This window comes from Rhinocladiella mackenziei (assembly GCF_000835555.1).
Source record: "Rhinocladiella mackenziei CBS 650.93 unplaced genomic scaffold supercont1.3, whole genome shotgun sequence".
Taxonomy (NCBI): Eukaryota; Fungi; Ascomycota; class Eurotiomycetes; order Chaetothyriales; family Herpotrichiellaceae; genus Rhinocladiella; species Rhinocladiella mackenziei.
In genome coordinates this window covers 4347395-4367190 of record NW_013550602.1, presented here as the reverse complement: position 1 = coordinate 4367190, position 19796 = coordinate 4347395, and the positions used below count along the sequence as shown (strand labels likewise).

At 51.1% G+C, this 19796-nt stretch overlaps 9 protein-coding genes across 9 annotated transcripts; 7 read left to right on the top strand and 2 right to left on the bottom strand.

The window, feature by feature from the left end:
* Window positions 1-2782: 2782 nt before the first annotated feature.
* Z518_05097 (uncharacterized protein) lies at window positions 2783-4825 on the bottom strand (the record flags this gene model as incomplete). Its single annotated transcript, XM_013418802.1, has 1 exon — window positions 2783-4825. One exon carries the CDS (start codon window positions 4823-4825, stop codon window positions 2783-2785), a length of 2043 nt encoding a protein of 680 aa, XP_013274256.1.
* Window positions 4826-5575: 750 nt separating this feature from the next.
* Z518_05096 (uncharacterized protein) lies at window positions 5576-6310 on the top strand (the record flags this gene model as incomplete). The annotated part of the gene is made up of 2 exons (XM_013418801.1): window positions 5576-5755; window positions 5810-6310. The coding sequence occupies 2 exons, from the start codon at window positions 5576-5578 to the stop codon at window positions 6308-6310; spliced, it is 681 nt and encodes a 226-aa protein (XP_013274255.1).
* Window positions 6311-6345: 35 nt separating this feature from the next.
* Window positions 6346-6771, top strand: Z518_05095 (uncharacterized protein; the record flags this gene model as incomplete). Its single annotated transcript, XM_013418800.1, has 1 exon — window positions 6346-6771. One exon carries the CDS (start codon window positions 6346-6348, stop codon window positions 6769-6771), a length of 426 nt encoding a protein of 141 aa, XP_013274254.1.
* A 24-nt stretch (window positions 6772-6795) lies between these two features.
* Window positions 6796-7128, top strand: Z518_05094 (uncharacterized protein; the record flags this gene model as incomplete). Its single annotated transcript, XM_013418799.1, has 1 exon — window positions 6796-7128. The coding sequence occupies one exon, from the start codon at window positions 6796-6798 to the stop codon at window positions 7126-7128; it is 333 nt and encodes a 110-aa protein (XP_013274253.1).
* A 1178-nt stretch (window positions 7129-8306) lies between these two features.
* Window positions 8307-9965, top strand: Z518_05093 (uncharacterized protein; the record flags this gene model as incomplete). Its single annotated transcript, XM_013418798.1, has 1 exon — window positions 8307-9965. The coding sequence occupies one exon, from the start codon at window positions 8307-8309 to the stop codon at window positions 9963-9965; it is 1659 nt and encodes a 552-aa protein (XP_013274252.1).
* Window positions 9966-10664: 699 nt separating this feature from the next.
* Z518_05092 (uncharacterized protein) lies at window positions 10665-12692 on the top strand (the record flags this gene model as incomplete). Its single annotated transcript, XM_013418797.1, has 1 exon — window positions 10665-12692. One exon carries the CDS (start codon window positions 10665-10667, stop codon window positions 12690-12692), a length of 2028 nt encoding a protein of 675 aa, XP_013274251.1.
* A 376-nt stretch (window positions 12693-13068) lies between these two features.
* Z518_05091 (uncharacterized protein) lies at window positions 13069-14097 on the top strand (the record flags this gene model as incomplete). The annotated part of the gene is made up of 1 exon (XM_013418796.1): window positions 13069-14097. One exon carries the CDS (start codon window positions 13069-13071, stop codon window positions 14095-14097), a length of 1029 nt encoding a protein of 342 aa, XP_013274250.1.
* Window positions 14098-14793: 696 nt separating this feature from the next.
* Z518_05090 (uncharacterized protein) lies at window positions 14794-16612 on the bottom strand (the record flags this gene model as incomplete). Its single annotated transcript, XM_013418795.1, has 4 exons — window positions 14794-15765; window positions 15831-16288; window positions 16347-16497; window positions 16553-16612. The coding sequence occupies 4 exons, from the start codon at window positions 16610-16612 to the stop codon at window positions 14794-14796; spliced, it is 1641 nt and encodes a 546-aa protein (XP_013274249.1).
* Window positions 16613-18469: 1857 nt separating this feature from the next.
* Z518_05089 (3-hydroxyisobutyrate dehydrogenase) lies at window positions 18470-19505 on the top strand (the record flags this gene model as incomplete). The annotated part of the gene is made up of 2 exons (XM_013418794.1): window positions 18470-18676; window positions 18732-19505. 2 exons carry the CDS (start codon window positions 18470-18472, stop codon window positions 19503-19505), a joined length of 981 nt encoding a protein of 326 aa, XP_013274248.1.
* Window positions 19506-19796: the final 291 nt, after the last annotated feature.

The following is a 19796-nucleotide window of genomic DNA, read 5'->3' as shown; positions in this document are numbered from 1 at the left end:
TTGAGCTTCTCTGTATACTTTGTAAATTATTGTGGCCTACACAGCCGGATTTGTGTAGAGATCCCCTGCACGGTCGATACCTCGTGCTGACTAAGGTAACAAACCAGCGCCCATAGGCTTGGGTGGGAACCGCCCATAAGCGGGGCAGTTGCCCCCCGGCTTATGGGCGGTTTCCCCCCGGTTCATGGGCGGTTTCCCCCTCCGGCTTATGAGCGGTCCTCCCAAGCCTATGGGCGCTGGTTTGTTACCTTAGTCAGCACGAGGTATCGACCGTGCAGAGGATACCATCGTTAACCATCATTTCTGCATTCTATATAGGCAGACTTAGGTGTTGTGACATCACGTATCTTCGAACTGCGCAGATAACCGGAAAAATAAAAATCCGGACCAATCAAAAGCGGTGTACAGAATAACAAAATGTGGTGTACAGAATAACATTACCCGACCTTGAGCGATGCCAGCTAGCGTACCCCAGGTTCTGGCACCAGGGATCAACGCATCTATGCGTCTGCAACACTGAGGTCATGTTTCCTGAGCTGTTGCCGACTTCGTGAGCATAAGGGTTGTTCGGATTGAGATATTGGGCCAATGTGCGAGTCCCCGAATCTCCGCTTGCAGGCATCAAGCGACATCGGACGATTCGATGGGCACACCTGCAGAAATTCTAACGAATTTTGTTCCGGGTGCCTTTAGCACAAGAACCTTTCTATTCGGATGTTTCCTAAGAGATTGTTACGATACATTCGTATCTCTTCATAGTTGTAATCAGCACGGTGGCCATGCGCGGCCGTGCCGAGACGGTCCATGAGCCAGTGACCATCATCATTACAAATGGTGAGACTATGGGAATGGAATCTGAAATGCTCATACGTCCCCCCCTTGTCGCTTCGATCGATTTTTCTCCAGGCTTGATGGGATCCTTCGGATCGCTTTCGCAATTCGATCTTTTGATGGATCTGGCAGCATTGTACTTCTCCACTTCGGCCTCAGGCCCAACACCCATAGGATCTTGTTCAAGCGGACAAAATGGGATTGCAAATGTGCTCAGGGACTGAGTTTGTCCGGGGAGGCAGTGGCATAATAGACATGTCTCTTGACGAGCTGCGTTGCTTCTACCAAGAAAGGGTAACTGCAATCCATACAAATTGGACAAGAAAAGCATGTAGGTAATTGAGACCCCGCATTCGGGGCCCACATGGAGCCAAAGAAGTTGTCGGCCACGCTGTTGCGTATTCAATGATCGGTATTTGGGCCCATTTCTTGATAAGCCGTGGTGATCTCTTGCTCCGATATACTAAATCCCGAAGCCGGTCCCTGGCAAGATTTGGGCGCTCCAAAAGTGTATGATCCTCCCATTTTGTGAATGTTCCATGAAAACGGTAGCGTCAACAATGAATGGAAATGGTCTCGTCAGACCTAAACACCCCGGCGTCGGTGCTATTGCAGTTTGCTCGGGGCTGCCTCACAATGCTAGCACAGTATCAGCCAGGAGGCTGGATTGATGCGTGAAGGCTGAGTGGAAGAGGCGCACTGCTGACCATGTCAGTCGATATACCTTGTCCACAAAGTTTCGGCCCCAAAAGATATCGATCGACCGTTGGACCCACATGTGGACTCCAGGACGAAGAACTCCAACACAGAGAAAGTTGGAACTCTTCATTGCGTTAGTGGAGAGGGCCGTATATGTCATTCTCCCCCCCTCTAACCTCTCGTCGACCGCTAGGGTCATGTAAAGGTTGGCCTCACATAGCCGCGTCATGTCCATTACCGCCTTGTAAGGTGGAACTCACCAATGTCGAACTCAGATTGCGACCTCATACAATGTACCTGTCACATTCATGCCGGTCATTGACCATGATGTCAAATGCCTCGTCAAAGAATCAAAATTGATCGGGGTACTAGCAACCATATCCTGATGCTTGTGAGCATTCTGGCAGTCTGCGAAATTTGGCCGTGAAAGGGGAAAAGAGGGGGAGGTTCTCCTGGTCGTGGACATGACACGCGTTTCTCCTTAATTCCTTAATTGGTTCCCAGAACTAGGGTTGGACATCGTGCTCCGTTCCGTGACGAAGAACATCAACGGTCGTAGTGTAGGGGTTCCCAACTTGACAAGGCAAAAGAAGACCAAAACCAAAAGTAAACCAACCTAAATATTGGTCCCGAATAAGCCGCTTCGATGGGAATAGCCTCATTCAACTGGGCGGAATTGAGGTAGAAATTTTGTTTCTTGTAAAATGCGATCAGAAGCATTCCGAGATCATTTCACCGCGGTTGGCCCTACGAGGACTCAAAAGCCTCTACTTTCGAGTCCCGAGCTGCATCATAAACTGCCCAAATTCCCTGCGAGAATGCTTCATCAGCACCACCCCCCCCGGGGTCTTCTTCATGTTCTGAAGGGACGTTATCTTTGGCTGGATGATCGTACCCAGGGTCGTCTCGCATTTTAATGCAATACAGAGATAGACCAGAGAGAATCATGCCATCCTCTCGAATTCGTGATGGCCCAACTACAACGGGATATTGTAAATCAACTCGGCTCTTCATCTTGGCGGAGTCTCCGTGGCGTAGAGTGCCCGCGTGAGGTTCCTTCAGATGATCAATGCAACCACCCTAGAGGAGGTGAGAGAGTCGACCGGAGTGTTTTGACGATCTGATTCCCTTCAGCGTCAGCGTGGAACATGTACACGACTTAAAAGGCGATCTCGTGGTGGCATTGGGGCAGTTAGCAGGAGGAGTTCGACGGTAAGGGGCCTGGACTGGATTGGCTCTCTTGCTACGGTACTCAAACGTGCGTCGATCGCTTAGGTTTCTCAGACCGGTTCAAATCAGAAGGGAAGGCCAGCCCATCCAAGCCGGTGCATTTGGACAATCCAGAGCCACGGGCACCCGTGTTCGAAAGGGGGGGATCTTGCGTCCCAGGGTCAATAGGATGTGTTGAAGTGGGAATCAAAACACCTAGGGTATCTGATGGTTGTATTCCGGGCCAAAATACACTGGGTGAACAATTACTGGTGTTCCCCGTACAAAGATTCATGGGGAACATCTGGCTGAACTCAGCCAAACACTCGGGTGTCTGCCAGCCCAAAGGTAGGTTGGTAAAACCCAGTTCTTCGTTGACCTCATATGCTGAGAACCAATCATTGCTGTTGTCGGCCCCTCTGAAAGGCGGCGAGGCCTCTGCAAGTGGAAATGCACAATCAAGGGGGCCTGGTATTAATGGATCTGCAACGCCAAGGGCAGGCTCCTGCAACACCCTAGCGGGTTGTGAAGGGAGCCGAGTGCTTTGGTCAAATTGCGTGGAGGGCGGGATGGTGGCCGATTGCAGACGGACTCCTTCTTTGAACAGTCGCAGCCATTCGGCATTGTCGGCTGGCGTTTGGTTCCAAGCGTCGCTGTCACCGAACATGATGATTCGTGCCTGTCTTCGGACGGTCTCGTCAGTGACGACGACGTTGTCTCTCATGGCTCGCAAGACATAGTCGCCAAGGCGTGTAGTCAGCGACTCGAAGCTTGTCGGAGGTCTCCGCACACATGGATCAGAGCCTGTCACCCTGTCGACGTTGCGTGAGGCGCTGAATGGCTCGAACTCATTCCTCTCGCTGCCAATTAAATATGGTGGCATGGCATTCTCGACCAGCAAGGCTATCTCCGGATCTAACCCGCGACAGCCTTTCCATTCTTTCATCGACGCACCCTCCCGGAAATGCTCTGCAATGTGGTCGTTGCGGTCAGACCACCTGACAAATCGCTCCTCACAGAAACCACACCGGCAATTCACCGAAGTAATCTTGCTTTTCCATGCGGCCATGGAATCGGTCATACGCTCAACTCCATGGACCAGACGGAGGTGTTGCCGCAGGTGGTCTTTCCGGCCAAAAATTCGTAGAGCTGGAGGCTTCGCTGCACACTCATCGTAATTATGTGATTGGAGATGGGAGGTGGTGGGATTGGGGGATTCGCAGAAAGCACAACGCGGAAATTGGTCAAAGGAGATCGGGCCTTGAGCACAGCAAACCCATTTCTCCAGGAGGAGGTGCAAGGTGCTTTCATGTCGTGTCCAGTCATATTTTGACTTGAATGTGTCAGTGCAAAATGTACACTGAAACCGTCGTGCGTTGCAATCATTTTGGGGGTTCATTGACGGTCGTGGAATCTGCTTGAGAGGACGACGTCGGCGTCGACGTGAAAGGTGCCAGGAGTGGCCCAAATTCGAAATGGAGCCGCCGGACACGAATGAATAGGCACTCCCTGTAGAGTGTGACGATTGACTGGTCCCCACAGAGCTTGTAGATTCGAACGACATATCCGAATACGCGCGAGGACCACCGGGGTCCTTAAATCGATCAGGTCGCATCGGGGGGCCCATGTCCTCGAAGTCGTGTGAATCACGAACTGCGGCTGCGATGGCGTCCAGCGGTGCAGGTTCCTGGTCCGGGGGAGAGTTACGCCAGCGATCCATGGGATTCATGTGTTGCCACTTTGCCGTGCTCGCCAGATTGGGGACAGACATGGACCCGGCACACGGCATCCCAGGCTTGTCGATCGGGCTCGCAGGACGCCGACGGCGCGCGTTGGCAAACCAGTTGGATATCTGACGAGCACTGAGATTCGTCTGCTCGTGCAACATCTTCTTCTCTTGTTCTGTCGGATAAGGGTGGGATGAGTGCGCCGCAAACCACCGCTGCAAGGCCTTGGTCGCGAGCCGAGGAAGTCGCGCGGCGGACTTTCGGGACAGATCGATTCCATCACGGTGCGTGGTTGTCGCGAGCGGAGCGTCGTCATCAGTCCAGGAGGCACAGTAGTCTTGAGGTGTTCTCGAAGCCATCTTTCGGGGAGGCCGTAAGTCCAGAAGATCCTAGAGAAAGGAAGGTGATGGGAGTGAGGAGGGACGGGGAGAATCTCCCCCTCGAATAGTGCACTTTGAACCTATGAGTTGCCCCGTTTGGCGTCTAAGCCCCTTGAAGTAAATGTATTCTTCGTGGACGAAGAGGGGCAAATCAATTTTGACCGGCGTGGTGCAGTGGAAATACCAGATGTAAGCCGGGGAGATGGTTGGCGAGCATCCAAAACAGCAGCGGGAGGCAATGCCACCATTTCTGCATAGTATAGTTTTGCAGATGTCTTGTTCAGAGCTTTCGTGTTGAATAGCAACGAGCTTCATGGATTCGAAAGTCAGTAGGCGACGCCAGCGACCCAAGGTGTCCACCATCGTAGAATGATGCTCCGCGTTAGTCTAGTCCCTTTTGGGCGCTTGGTAGTTGTCAAAATACGCCCTACCCACGTCCTGGCGAGGCCGGACTTGTCATCTCAGTAATAGAAGTATCAAAAGACTGACCAATTGAGTCCCAGAGGAATTTGAACTCGACTCTCTGCAGACGCCCCTGACGGCGCCTTAGCAGTCCTATCTACCTAGGAAGGGGCATCGTATGGATCTCACAAGTTATCATCCGTCAATCCTGCCGGTGACCGGACAATGATACTACGAGCACCCCCTTCGAGTTTCTGCTTCTTCATTGCTGAGATGAAACAATTACCGACCTGACCATCGCTGGACGCACCCAGCCGGACGCCAATCATGTCAGCCAAAATCACCACTCCCTACGGTCACGCCGTTCCCCCTGCGTCTCGACATTCAGTCACTGTCCACATGCCCACCTGGGAAAATGTGGAGAGATATGGTGCCGATTCACGTTCCGTGATTGCCACTTTCCAGAATGCTTATCCTCGAATGAAACCACACCGAGATATCGCTTGTGTGAGCGGTTGACCGGAATCCTTCCCAGGGTGAATGGGCTAACATGGATTTCAGCTCACTTCGGCCATTCTGGGACATTTGGATCTGGACAATCAGGCATGCCTTCTGTTTACATCGCTGCAGTCGGCTCAAGAATGCGATGATTATTCCACATCGCCGAGGCGCAACAGTGGGGCGAACAAGAAGCCAGTCGCGTATCATCAGATTCAGATCCGAGCCTTCCGCGCGAAAGATCGCATCTATATCGTCGTGTTCCCTTCAGAAAGTCTATCAGTCGTCTCCGGATTTTGGAGCACGCCGGGTGTTGGCGTGTCATCTCGATTTGCGGAAGCAAATCTGGCGTTCATCGGTCAGCTCGTGGAAGTCGAACTCTCCGAGGACAGCCAATCCCGATCGAGTTTGAGACGTCTGCGCATGACATCTTACGACAGAGAATCATCCATTACCTTGGACGAGCGGCATTGCATCCGGGACTCGCAGCTCCTCCCTTCAACGAAGGACATCTATTTCCTTCCCATGGCATGGCCTCGATCTACAAGCCGCACTCCTATCTAAGTCAGTCATGCGAAGGCACGACCGTTCTTTTCGGTATGGCATTCATGAATACGATAACAGTGTTTCAAGAATTTGGCTCGAATTACAAATTTTTTGGCCTTGGTGGCGATGACGACCTGGCTGCGCTGGAAGTCTTTCTCGACGAAGAACGCCATCATGGCCGAAAAGTACAAGCAATCTGGGCGGAGTTCCCAGCGAATCCGATACTTGTCACCCCGAATCTGGCGCGACTTCGTACGCGAGTAGATGAGTACGACATAGTTCTCGCCGTCGACGACACTATCGGCGGTTTTGCGAATATAGATGTCATGGACATGACTGACATGCTTGTCACTTCCCTCACCAAATCTTTCAATGGCTATGCAGATGTCATCGCAGGGAGTGTTGTCCTAAATCCTGCTTCTCGACAATATGGAAAATTGAAATTTCTCCTCGACGAACATTACGTCCCAGAACTCTGAAACAGTCGTGACTATCTGACACGAATGATCAGGCTCAACCACAATGCTAGTTCCCTGGCTGACTATTTACATAGTGCCGTCCACAAAGTTCACTATCCCTCCGTCATTGATTCTGGTGTTCATTATCGACAATTCATGCGTCACACCACACCAGACTTCACTCCAGGTTATGGCTGCCTCTTCAGTGTTGAACTCGAGGATCTTCCGACAACCATTGCGTTCTACGACAGCCTCAATGTCCACAACAACGTGCATCTTGGGGCGCCATTCACCCTCGCATTTGCATACACCATGTGTACATATGCACAAATGTTGGATTGGGCAGCAACATATGGCTTAGAGCCTACTCAAATTTGAAGACACCGACACTCTACTCGAGGACTTTAGAATCGCTGTGGAAGCAGCGAACAAAGTCAAGCATTCAGCGTCAACGGAGAAATAGCCACGCCAAAAGCAAGGCCAACGATCTACTATGTCTGTCATTGACGCTTCCTTCTGTTGTCTAGAGAACCATGACCTTGTGTATGTGCAGCGCCTAGATTAGTTTATAATTTGGCTGGGCGAACTCGGCTTTTGGGCTGTCCGAATAACCGGCTTCTTGGTCTACTGCGTATAGATCCGAAGCATAAACGGATAACTCTACAACCATTGTGTTGATTTCCACACAGGTAATCGGGTAGGTCGTCCTGCTTGCAGCAGACATCCAATTGTCAGATATTTTGAAATCTCGCCGCCGTCGGTTCCAGTACACGAATAGTTCCCCTGTTTTCTGCTCACGGATCTCAACACGGTTCCATTTATCGAAGGGAACTTTTGAAACAAATTATATTTGTGATTGTATGGCCGCGAGTTCCGAAAAGGTTCCTGTAGGCCGGTGAATCTTCTTAGACGCGTGACTTGGACTTGTATGACCGTCGAACTGCTCGAGTCTTTGGACTAGGAGAATGACAACATGACTTTTCAGATGTCAAAAACTCTTGTACCTTCTTTTATCTTGAAGACCGTATTTCTCCAACGTTGCGGGCTTTGTCGACTTCTGTATGTGCTCCTTTCTTGCAACCGTTTGCCTCAGCTCGAGCCCACAGTTCATCGGTCGTGACATCTCGCCCGCCCATGGCGATAGTCGAGAGAGTCGAGCTCATGAAGAGGTGTGAAAAGATGGTGACAGTGGCAGGAGAGCCAGCGGCTGGGTAACACGTGAGCTTGGCGCAGTTTGTTGGTGTTCGCCACCAATGGGCACCGCAGTGAATCTCCGCTGAAAGGCGTCATACCCACTGTCGCCTTCGCCTCGTGATAAACTCAGTATGATTGCCTACAAACCCGGTGATTCTTGATTGACAGAGTGACCTTCCATTGCTTGCTCTTTGCTTCTTCACCTTCGCCTGCAACGTTTCATCCTCAACTTCTTCCATGAATCCTCCAATTACTTGAAGGCTCTCAAAGGAGCCAGTGTCACACTTCCACCATTCGTCTTTGACTGATCTGATCACGATTGCCAAACCGACTGTTTCTCCCACCAGACAAATACCTTCCAAATGGATGACGCGATCGCCACCGTCGTCGCCGTGACGGGAAGCACACCTGAGTTGGCTGCTCAATATGTTCAGCTTGCAGATGGCGATGCCAATCAGGCAGTTCAACTGTTTTTCGAAAATGGCGGCGCAGATCTAGCCGGTTCATCCACGTCTCATCCTCCTCCTCCCCCTCCGACAACATCCTCACATCAAACTGGTGGCGCTCAAAATCCTATCGACCTCGACGACGACGAAAACATATCCGACGATAATGATCCAGAAATTACCGGCTACCGAAAACCATCTCAGAACCATGTTCCGTCCCACCCAACAGGACCATCGCAATTTGAAGACGATGAGGCCATGGCAAGACGATTACAAGAGGAAATGTATGGTGAAGGGGGCATGGAGGACTCGATACGCGCGCCAATCGCTAGACAAGCAGAGACCTTGGTCGGGCCTGGAGCAGAACCGATGCCGATGTCTGGCTCTGGTTATGATGCCATTCAAGACCGGATACAAGCATTTGAAAGAAGGCGCATGCAACGTCAGCATATCCATCAATTTACAAGGTACATGGCTAATCTTTTGGCAGAGCGCGCTGGAATCTTCAACCAATACCAACCTCAATCTAGCATCTGGGACATGGACACGGACGATGAGCCCAACCGAGATGTACTTGCAGAGTCGACAGGTGGGGCATCCGAGGCTTCGTCCAGATCAAATCGGCTTGCCAGGCTATTCCAACCTCCATGGGATTTGATGTTCAAGGGAGAATGGGAAGGCGCAAGAGAGGCCGGAAAGGACTCCAAGAAGTGGTTGCTGGTCGACATTCAGGATCCGTCGATATTTGATTGCCAGGCTCTCAATCGTGATCTCTGGAAAAACGAGGGCATCGTGGAAACAGTCAAGGAAAACTTTGTCTTTCTCCAGTACAACAAAAACGATCCGAGAGCGATGCAATACATCCAGTACTATTTCCCAGCCCACGACAACCCGAACGAATACCCTCATGTTGCCATTGTCGATCCACGGACGGGTGAACAAATCAAACTTTGGTCTCGAAAAGTGCCGTCAGCTGCAGAATTTTTGATGCAACTACACGAATTCTTGGATCGATATAGTCTGGACAACAATGCACGAAACCCCGTGGCCAAACGAAAATCCGAAGCCAAAAAAGTGAAACCGGTGGATCAGCTTACTGAAGAAGAGATGTTGGAGAGGGCGTTGCAGGCCAGTCTGGCATCACAGAGTCAAGAAAACCCGCCGCCAGCTGAAGATCCTGATGATCTCACGCGAAGTATAGGCGACTTGCGAGAAGCAGAAGGCCCAACCATCGACAATGTCATGGATGTTGAGGAGAATGGACGAAATACAACCGCGGAGTCAAGCGCATTTTCACAAATTCCCTCGAATCGTCCTCACGTCGAACCAGCGGCCGGACCCGGTGTGACAAGAATCCAAATTCGACATCCAGGCGGAAGAATTGTTCGACGTTTTGCTCAAGATGACCCCGTGCAGCGAATTTACGAATACCTCAAGGCTGAACCACTTGAAGGCAAGGAGGGGATGGATTTTGAGTTGGTTTCTATGGGCAAGAATCTTATGGATGCTCGACAGGATTCGATTGAGAGCGCAGGATTGAAGAACGGAACGGTGATGGTGGAATTCGTGGAGTAATGCCCTGGCGGAGGGGGCTTTTCATTGGCAGGGATGCATTGCAAGGTGTTTCAAAATAGCTGCCTAGAGATACCACCTGGCTGTTGCCTATGCACCATGGACGTAGTCCACCAGTGTACACGAGTTGTACGTGGACTACACAAAACAATGACAAAAAAGCTTGAAAAGAGTTCCCCAGATTGGCGGCGACATGTTGACCTATCGGAGTGCAAGAGACAGGATGCGCGCCCTAAGCGGGAAGAAAATAAACAGCAAGGGTAATATTTTGTTTCATCTTCACAGCAACCCACCTTGCGCTTATTGTCCATGACATTTTAACATCAATCGCATGAACACCATCTACGCGTACGTGAGACGACCTGACATGAACCACGATTTTACGACCCCCTTTTTTGACGAGGACAATCCCCGCCTTTAAGAATTCCTGTGGCAGGACGAGCCCAATGCGCTGAGGCATTGACAAGTGTGCATTGATGCAACTTGACACCGGCAGGATTTCCGCGTGTTTTTGAATGCAGTTGCTGCTCCTGGTCCACCGATACAAATTCTTTGATAGAACCAAACTGTCACATGCGTCTGTTCCTTTCACCCGTCCATCCCAAGCGATTGAGGTAGGAATTTGATCGCGCCGCGAGCGTCAAAACGAAACTCTATCTCCCCATCGGATTCCTCCCTGTGTATGACCGGCCTTAAAGAGCCATGGATCCCGAGGAACTTTACACCAAGCAAAACTGCATTGGCGGTGGAAGCTTCGGAAAAGTGTACAAAGGAGTCGACAAGCGCACGGGGCAAGCAGTGGCCATCAAGGTCATTGATGTGGAAAATGCGGAAGACGAGGTTGAAGATATCATACAGGAAATATCAATTCTTTCGGAATTGCAGTCTTCCTATGTCACCAAATACCATGGGTCATACTTAAAAGGATCCGATCTATGGATTATCATGGAGTTTTGCTCCGGGGGGAGTTGCGCCGACCTCATGAGACCGGGCCTCATTCATGAAGATTATATCTGCATCATTATTCGAGAACTTCTCATGGGTCTGGACTATCTCCATGGAGACAAGAAGCTCCATCGTGACATCAAAGCGGCGAATGTTCTTCTGGGACAAAATGGACAGGTCAAATTGGCCGACTTTGGTGTGTCGGGACAATTATCAGCGACCATGACAAAGAAGAACACGTTCGTGGGTACACCCTTCTGGATGGCACCCGAAGTCATCAAACAATCCGGTTATGATCACAAAGCCGACATCTGGTCTCTCGGAATCACGGCTATCGAACTTGCCAAAGGAGAACCTCCTTACGCCGACATTCATCCAATGAAGGTCCTTTTCCTCATTCCAAAAAACCCACCCCCGACTCTCCAGGGAAACTTCTCTCGTCCCTTCAAGGATTTTGTTGAACTTTGTCTGAGAAGAGATCCACGAGAACGACCGTCAGCAAAGGAATTGTTAAAACATCCTTTTGTGCGCAAGGCGAAGAAGACGACATATCTGACGGAATTGATTGAGAGGAATGAGAGATATATGGCCACTCACGGCAATCGATCATCCGATCAGGAGGAGGATGGGGAGGAAGAGCAAGAACCTGCCCGACCAGCTCCTCATGACCCCGAGACTGAAGATCTTTGGGATTTTGGTACCGTGAGACCCGTAGGAGGTCGTGGAGCTGGACTCCGTCCAATGAACGACTCTGCGACGAATGCAAGAGCATCAGCCGATCCGGCTCTTGTGAAAAGCAAGCCGGAGTGGGATCAGACTGCGAAAGTCCCATCCTCCCCTCAAAAGTCCCCAGTAAGATCTGCATTCCCAACTCCGGCAAAAGTAGCATTACCACCATCTCCCACGAAAGCGAATGTCGCAGCGCCGGCCGAAGCGGCCGGTCCATCCAGGCCTTCCTCCCGGACAGGACCAGAAACAGTCCCTCCGAAAACACCAGTCGGCCCAGTGGCAGCCAAAGTCTCCATGTCTCAGCTACACACGGATAGCCCCGAATCCAACGAGTATAACAAAGCATTTCAAGCTCAACTGGCAAAGGAGATGGGGTTTTTAAAGATTGATGGTGACAGTCCTAAACCTCGGTCGTCAACGGGAAAAACCCCTCCGGGGAAGAAACCCCAAATGATCATTCCAGAAATTCCCCCCTTTCGAGGAAATCCAGGAAGAGGTCAGCCCCTGCAGAAAGGTCAAGCGTCAGCGCCCTCCAAACCCGCGGGCCAGCAGCCTCTCCCGTCATTTTCCCCGAAAGATCTTCCATCAATTCCACCAGCATCGGCTACCGCGGCCAGGACCACCCAGCAGCCTCTACCACCATTGATAAATCCAACCAATCAACAACTATCTTCAACTCCGGCGACTCCGAGCAGTACCACCAACCCCACAAATCAGGATCCCAACCAAGATCTTACTGCTTTGGACTCGGTGCTGATCCCAGCTCTCGAGGCTGCCATGCATCGTCGGACATATATGTTGAAGGAACTTGCACGAACAAGTAAATTGAGTCCGTCAACTGCGGCAGAAATACAACAACAGAGAGTCCAGACTCACGAGAAGGTCAGACGATTAGCAGCAAAAGCAGCCGGAGTGTTTCATGAGATCCAGAAATGTGATGAAGAATGCCCAGTTGGCATGGGTGGAGGAGTCACTGAATTCTTGGAAGGGTTTTTGGAAGAAATCCTGGTAAGAGTTGAAGCGGCAGATGAACCGTCGAGTCCGAGAAAGGCATGATATGATCTGGAACGATCTTCATGACGTGGGTCTATGTATATTCATACAGGGTAAGGAAGACTCTGATGCGCCGACTGGGTGTAATAAGTACAGGAGATGATACTCTGGGTAGTAGTGTATTGAAACGATGGTATCCATTCCGTCGCCTAGTGTGAGTACGAGTATTTCGTACATCAGCCTGGCCTGACTCGTTGTGATAGGTCTTGGCGTGACATCCGAGTCATATTGTTTGATGATGATGGGCTTCGAACAAAGGTGAAACACTCGCAGAGCAGAAAACCCGCCGCCATGTGATATTCTGTACACGAGAGCGTTGAGAATCACCGCTGGCCGCCTGTGCAATCCATCCAAAAAGTCGGAATCCAAAGTTGCCACTATGGCCCAAGAACAAAGTATACCAAGCAACCTCGTCCGTCTTGCTCCCCTACAAATCGGAGACCTTCCGGCACATCCGGATCTGCCAATGTTAGACTCAGATTCACCAAGCCAGCGACCTGACCTCGCTGCCTTTATCACGGCCATCCTCGACGACGGAGCTTCATTTCTCGATCCATCTACTTTGTCTCGCTCTTTCAAACATCACTCAAGAAAATCATCCCCTCCATCAGCCGCTCACGTAGAAGTCCTTACCCACTCGATCCCGGCGTCCTCGATCGCCCAGATTCCATGGTCAGACACCAGCCAAGGCCACGACGGCACCAGGGGGGTGTCAAGGAGCAAACCCCGCTCTCTGGGCGCAGAGTATTGGGTCGCCCGCAAGAGCATCCACAAGGACATCTCGAGCAAGAGTGGTCAGCAGCCCGGGAACGCGAGCTGGGCGGAATTCATCTACGGCCTGCGTGATGAGCACAGTAAGCACGAATCCGAGTTCACGCCGACACTATTCGACGCACTGAATGTGGTGAATTGGAACGACTCCGTCCGTGATTTGGAATTACAGGGAAAACTGGTGGGAAAGTCACGCACTGCATATACCGGTTGTACGATGGGCGTTTGGGAGATGTGCCATGCCCTTCCGGCCCCGCTGAGTCGGCGGTGTTTTCCGGTCTTGGTCGTCACGGCCAGCATGGACGAGAACGCGTTCATAGTCGTCACGATACCCGTGACACTCGGCATGAACGTCCCCGCCGCGTTCTACAGTAATGGGCGGAATGTGAAAGAGGGAAAAGACGCACAGCAACGCAAGCAAGTCGTCATGGGCGTGTACGCGGCCGTGGAGACAGTGAGGAGGGACCTCGCGAAGGGAGAAGTCGAATGGATCATGGCAACCGCCAGCGATGCAAAGGGGAATTTGCCCATGTGCATGCAGAAACTGGGCATTCCTGGTGCGGTGGTCAAGGATGTCGGTTCTTTCATGAAGTGGATTAAAGATGTCGACGACAAGGACATTCCAAGGGTTGAGTAACACGACATATACATCACGACGGAATGTGTGCAGCTCAGCTGGCTTGAACTGGGCATTATTGACGGAGAAGAGCAAAATGCAGATGAACGCGAACCCCTAATCATCAGGTCCATAGTATATTCACCATAATTAGAGTGAAGATCAGAATCAAAATAACAATACGAGAAGGATCCTTCACGACCGTTGAGAGAGCGAGAGAGCAGACTTCAAGCGGACCCTTTAGGACAAGGACGGAGAAGGGCCGGTGGAGAGCAAAAGCCAATAGGACATGTATTGGTGGGCTATACTATCTACATCTCACGTTCTGCCATTCAGGTTCACAGTCAGCGTGATAAGTCTCCCATTACCACCAGCAATACGATTGACGAGAGTATGGCATGGGTCGGCTATGACCGAAGTCTGCTATAAAATTCCCAAATAGGGCGATGAGTTGAAGGTTCGTGTGATTATCATACCATAGCGATACGTAACCCGCCATTGTTATTGACACCACTAAACCTGAGGCTCTTCGTAATGACCGCGGCCCTGTCGCATGAACTGAGACTTGGTACGATGAGTCGAGGCTTTCTGGGCACATCTTGAGGCTCGGTAGAATATCAACCACCCAAAAGACAAAGGGAAGACAAGTTCGCTCACTCAAAATACTTCAAATTCAACCGCTCACTCTCGCACCAATTCTTCGCACGAGTCTTTCATTCAATTCGCCAATACCTCCCGCTCCTCTCTGGGCTTGAACTCCAACACCGGCCCATCACGACTCGAAATCAACCAATCATGCAACTGATACTCGTCGGGATTCTCACGTCCATCTTCCCACCCACTTCGTCCTGCGCCCCTGTCATCCCCGTCCTTCAAACGCATATCGAACAAGTACACGGCCCGTCCGATGGCGATCAGCAGCTCCATGTATGCCATGTTCTTGCCCACACAGCCGCGCGGGCCGGAGGAGAAGGGGTGGAAAGCCGACTTCGCGATTTCGACGCTGGCAGGTGTCACGGTGAGACCGTTTGCGTCGGATTTGTCGGACCCGGCAATCCAGCGTTCGGGAATGAATTCGAAGGAGCGCGGAAAGTATGTCTCTGAGTGGTGCAGGGCGTAGCAAGACACACCGACGATAGTACCGTAGGGTACCTGGATGCCGTCGATCACGGCGCCGCCCGGTAACAATTCGCGATCGAGCAAGCCGGGAACGGGCGGCGACATGCGCATGGCCTCGTCGATGCAGGCGCGTAGGTAGGGGAGGTTGTTCAATTTGGCGCCATATCGGATTTCTTCGACGTCGGAAAAGGCCGAGCGGACTTCATCCTGCAACTTCTTCAGCGCACGGGGATGCCGCATCAAATAGAAAAAGCACGCGGACATGGCGGTCGATGAGGTATCGGCACCCGCACCCACGAGGAGGGCCGCTTCTCCCACGAGGTCCTTGGGAAGAAACTTGTCGCCGGTCTGCGGGTCCGTGGCATGGAGAAGGTAATGGAAGAAATCCTTGCGTTTCTCACTGTCCGGCTTCTCGGCGTTGGCTTTTTCGAGCGCGAATCGTTTCTCGACCAACTTGCCCACGTCTCGTCGAAACATGACCTTTTGCTTCACTTTCTTGTTTCCTATGGCCATAAGGATTTGAGGTTTCATCAAAGGAAAAACGAATTCGCGGATGGGGAGGAAGGCCACCTATGAATTTCGATCGGTTAATGCAAAGCGGAGCCACGTGATGATATATCTGTATATATACTCACCATGGTTTGGAACCTGGCGCTTGACAGGAGCAGCTCCATGATATAGCTATAGCCGGCTTTCATAGCACCGAAGCTGGCACCGAAACAAAGTTCTCCCAAGACGTCGACCGTCAAGAGCGTCGACCAGAGGCTCATGTCTCGTTCTTTGCCCCATCCAGACTTCTCAGCCCCATCCTTTGATTCTGCCAACTGATTGCACCAGATTCGAATATTCTCGAGGACATACGTCTCCAGGTTCTTCAGGGCACCCTCTGAGAAAGCATTGTTGAGTAATCTCCTCCGGGCCGCATGGAGTTGACGGTCGGCAAGCACGTGAGTGGTGATACCGGGGTTGATTCTCAGGCCAGCAGCCGTCCAGCCTGTTTTCACCATGTTGGCTTTTCGGTCTGTGTACACGTCACGTACAGCGCCTGCTGTTCGGAAGGAGAGTTTGTTGGGCGCGAATCGAACGATGTCGCCTGTAGGAAATTGCTGTCAGCATACGTTGAACGACTCCGTCGATCAAATTAATCACACCATATTTTTCGTGTAGAAGATGAAGATCAATGTGTCTTCTTCCTTGCCAGGCTGATTTGGCTTCAGGCCATTGTGTCACTTTCCAGAGAAGAGGTCCTGGATATTTGGCCAAAGGATGGAAAAAGATTCGGTAGATCGCGAGTGCGAAAAACTGCGTAAAAGCGTGAGAAGAATCTTCGTATCAAAATGATGCAACAGGTACTCACGTAGAGAACAGTCCCTGTTCCCAGAGCAGGGAGAAGTGTCACTACTGACAACACGGCCATGTTTTGCCCGCGCGGTTCAACGTTTGATTCAGGAGGAGAAAGGCGAGAAAGCAATCCACCATGAGGGCGACGAGTGGAATTTTACATCTCACCACGCCTGGCTCTACTTCTTATGAGGATCACTTACCGGCGCCCGCCTTACCTGATACATTATCCACATATATTGACGCTGATGGTCAAGCGGGAAATTGAAAACGATTCGACAACAGAACAATCAGACAAGGGAGCGCCTGAACAAGGAATTCAGCTATAATTGGTGATGCAACGCTTGTCCACACTTGAACACTTTAGGTTCGCCTATTCATTGGGCCGATCAAGGTAGTGTGGCCTTTCGTCTCTCACCACCGTGGGACGTCCGGGTGACACTGGTGGGTGGTCGGGATCGTCTAATACCCGAAACCTAGAGATTAAAACCAAATAGGAAAGGGATACAATACGACACAAAGGTCTAGGCTGAACAAGCCCAGGATTCCAGGTCCCATTAGAAGTCAGCATTTCGTCGTTCGTACCGGATACCCTGCGGTGGCGCATATCCTGGGATTGCTTTCTGAGCGGGGAGATTAATGGCTCGGGCTTCACCACCCTTGGACCCAGACCATTTCCTTGTTAGAGCGCGGTAAGACGAGGCTTTCATAGCGGCCTCATTGGCCCGATCTGGACGGTACTGCGTAATCAAGAACAAAAAAAGCCTGTTGGCGCAGGGTCTGAAATCCCTCCCATGTCGATCGTTTCAAAGGCATAGAAGTAAGAATGAGGTTCTTAGTCGCATGACACGATAATCCTGCCGTATTTCCATAAACACGAGGTTCCATAAACCCGCAAATGGATTACGTGGACTACGGACTCCGGCAATGACAGATTTCTTACCTAAGGTGGTCCGAGGTGAGGGCCAATCGCATGGTGAGTGGCCAAACAAAATACCGATGGCGGCGACATGGAAATGACAAGGAAGAGTTCGCTAATATACAAAAGGGCAAGGAAATATCTTTGGCAAAAGTGGGTGATGGCACTGATGGGAGAGATGAAAAATGAAAACGTCATGATTTGCTGATGGCGAGTATCGGCTTACAGAATATGTACCTGGGGAAGATTTTATGGAGGCTGTCAGCTTTCCTGTAAAAGAACGAAAGAAACTCGGAGTGGTGAGCGAAATGAACGGTTACACTCTCCGAGTTTGGGCATTCGCTTGAACCTTGCTCTGGGAGCGCCTATTCATCGGTTTGTTTTTAGAAGCCGCTCAAATGTGACACAGAAACAGATCCTCGTGGTGAAATGATAGCTCGTTTCGCCCTTCAGCTTCGTGTTTAGTTTCGCCTTATGCTCCCTGGGTTAGTCATCCTTTAGCTGAAAAGACCGACGGCATAAGGTATGGGTGGCGTTGTACAGACACGAGCCACTCGATCAATAGGAAAATGCTCCGATATTGGGACTATAAATGTCTCCTTCAACATGGCCGTTCGTCCCAGCTCAAAGAGGGACAGGTTTCGGCCTGGGCGATATGGTAAAGGCATGATCGGAAAGAGTCTTCCTTGTCCTTCTCCAACCCTTCGGAAATGGCCCTTTCTGGGCAGTTCGCCATTTTACCCCAATCCTACCTCTTGGGATTGATTCCTCAAGTCGATGGGTATCTGTGAACTCGGTACGGAACCAACTTCGAGTTCAGATACGGGATATAGGTATCTGAATTACCGTGCATCTCACTCTGCTAGATTTCTATGTATGGCGCCAGTCCAGCTTCGCTTCGACTAATCGCTGCAGCACGAGAAAAGGACCAGAGATCTCTGACTCCATGCGTCTATAACATTCTACCGAGATTTTGGGAAGATCACTCCACATTGCACGTTGGCACTATTAGAAATGGATCTATCAAAGATCTCAGGGCTTGGGTTCGTGGGATTGGGGGCCATGGGACTACCCATGGCCGGCCACCTTGCTGCAAAGCTCCCGGAAAACATCACCGTCTATGTCTTTGACATCAACCCGTCCAGTGTGGAGCGTCTACGCAGCGAATACCCAAATAGGGTGGTCAGATGTTCCAGCGCAAAGGATGTGGCCGACCAATCAGTAATGATTCCTCAGCCGCGTTCAAGAAGGATACATTTGCTGACGAGGCTGACAGGAAATTGTCCTGACCATGCTCCCGGAAGGGAAACATGTACGATCGGTATACATGGAAGGGGGATCTGACGCTCTCTGCTCCAGCGACGTTTCCGGCAAACTACTCATTGACTGTTCAACTATCGACACCGCCAGCAGTCTTACGGTCAAGGATTACATCCACCAGAAATTCCCCACGGCATCCTTTTACGACGCCCCCGTGAGCGGGGGTGTAGTAGGGGCCCAGAAAGGCACGATAGCTTTCTTCCTCGGCTGTGACGGGAGTGATGCAAATCTTCCTCATGTCACCCAGCTATTGGGACTGATGGGAAAAGATGTTATTCCATGTGGTGGACCGTCAAAGGGTTTGGCGGCGAAGCTGTCCAACAATTACTTATCCGGGATAATCACCATCGCGGTAGCGGAAGCCATGGATATGGGCATGAGATCGGGGCTAGATCCTCGAGTCCTGGCCAAAGTCTACGCGGCCGGCACAGCGCAGAACGCCATCTGTGACAGATTCTGTCCCGTGCCGGGTGTGTACCCTGAGGCACCGTCTTCGAAAGGCTACACCAACGGCTTCAAAGTGCAATTGATGCGCAAGGATTTCTCTTTGGCATTAGAAATGGCAAAACGCGTGGGGGCGAACAATGTGATGGGCGAGGTGGGATTACAGACGTATGACGGTGCGAGTAAAGATCCTCGATGTAGGGATTTAGACTCCAGAGTCGTGTACAGGTATCTGGGAGGGAATGAGGATTGGCAGAAGGACGTGGACGAGGCGAACGGCCAGTAAGCTGACAGAATCTGATATAATTCCCAATAGAACATTCAACACCGAGCACCGGGAGCACCTTTCCAGGCACGAATGGACAGCCTTGTGATCGTTCAAAACCTATCTCAACGCCCCTCAAGATGGTCCCGATGGTAAAAACGATGGCCTGGTGACATGCCTGCCCACACTCCACGCCTATCATGATCGTGGTCCCACAAAATTGGAGAAATAATATCAACCGAAGTTGGAGAACCTCATATAAAAGATGCGGAGCAACAAGAACAAGAAAAATCACACACGGGGGGCCTGCTC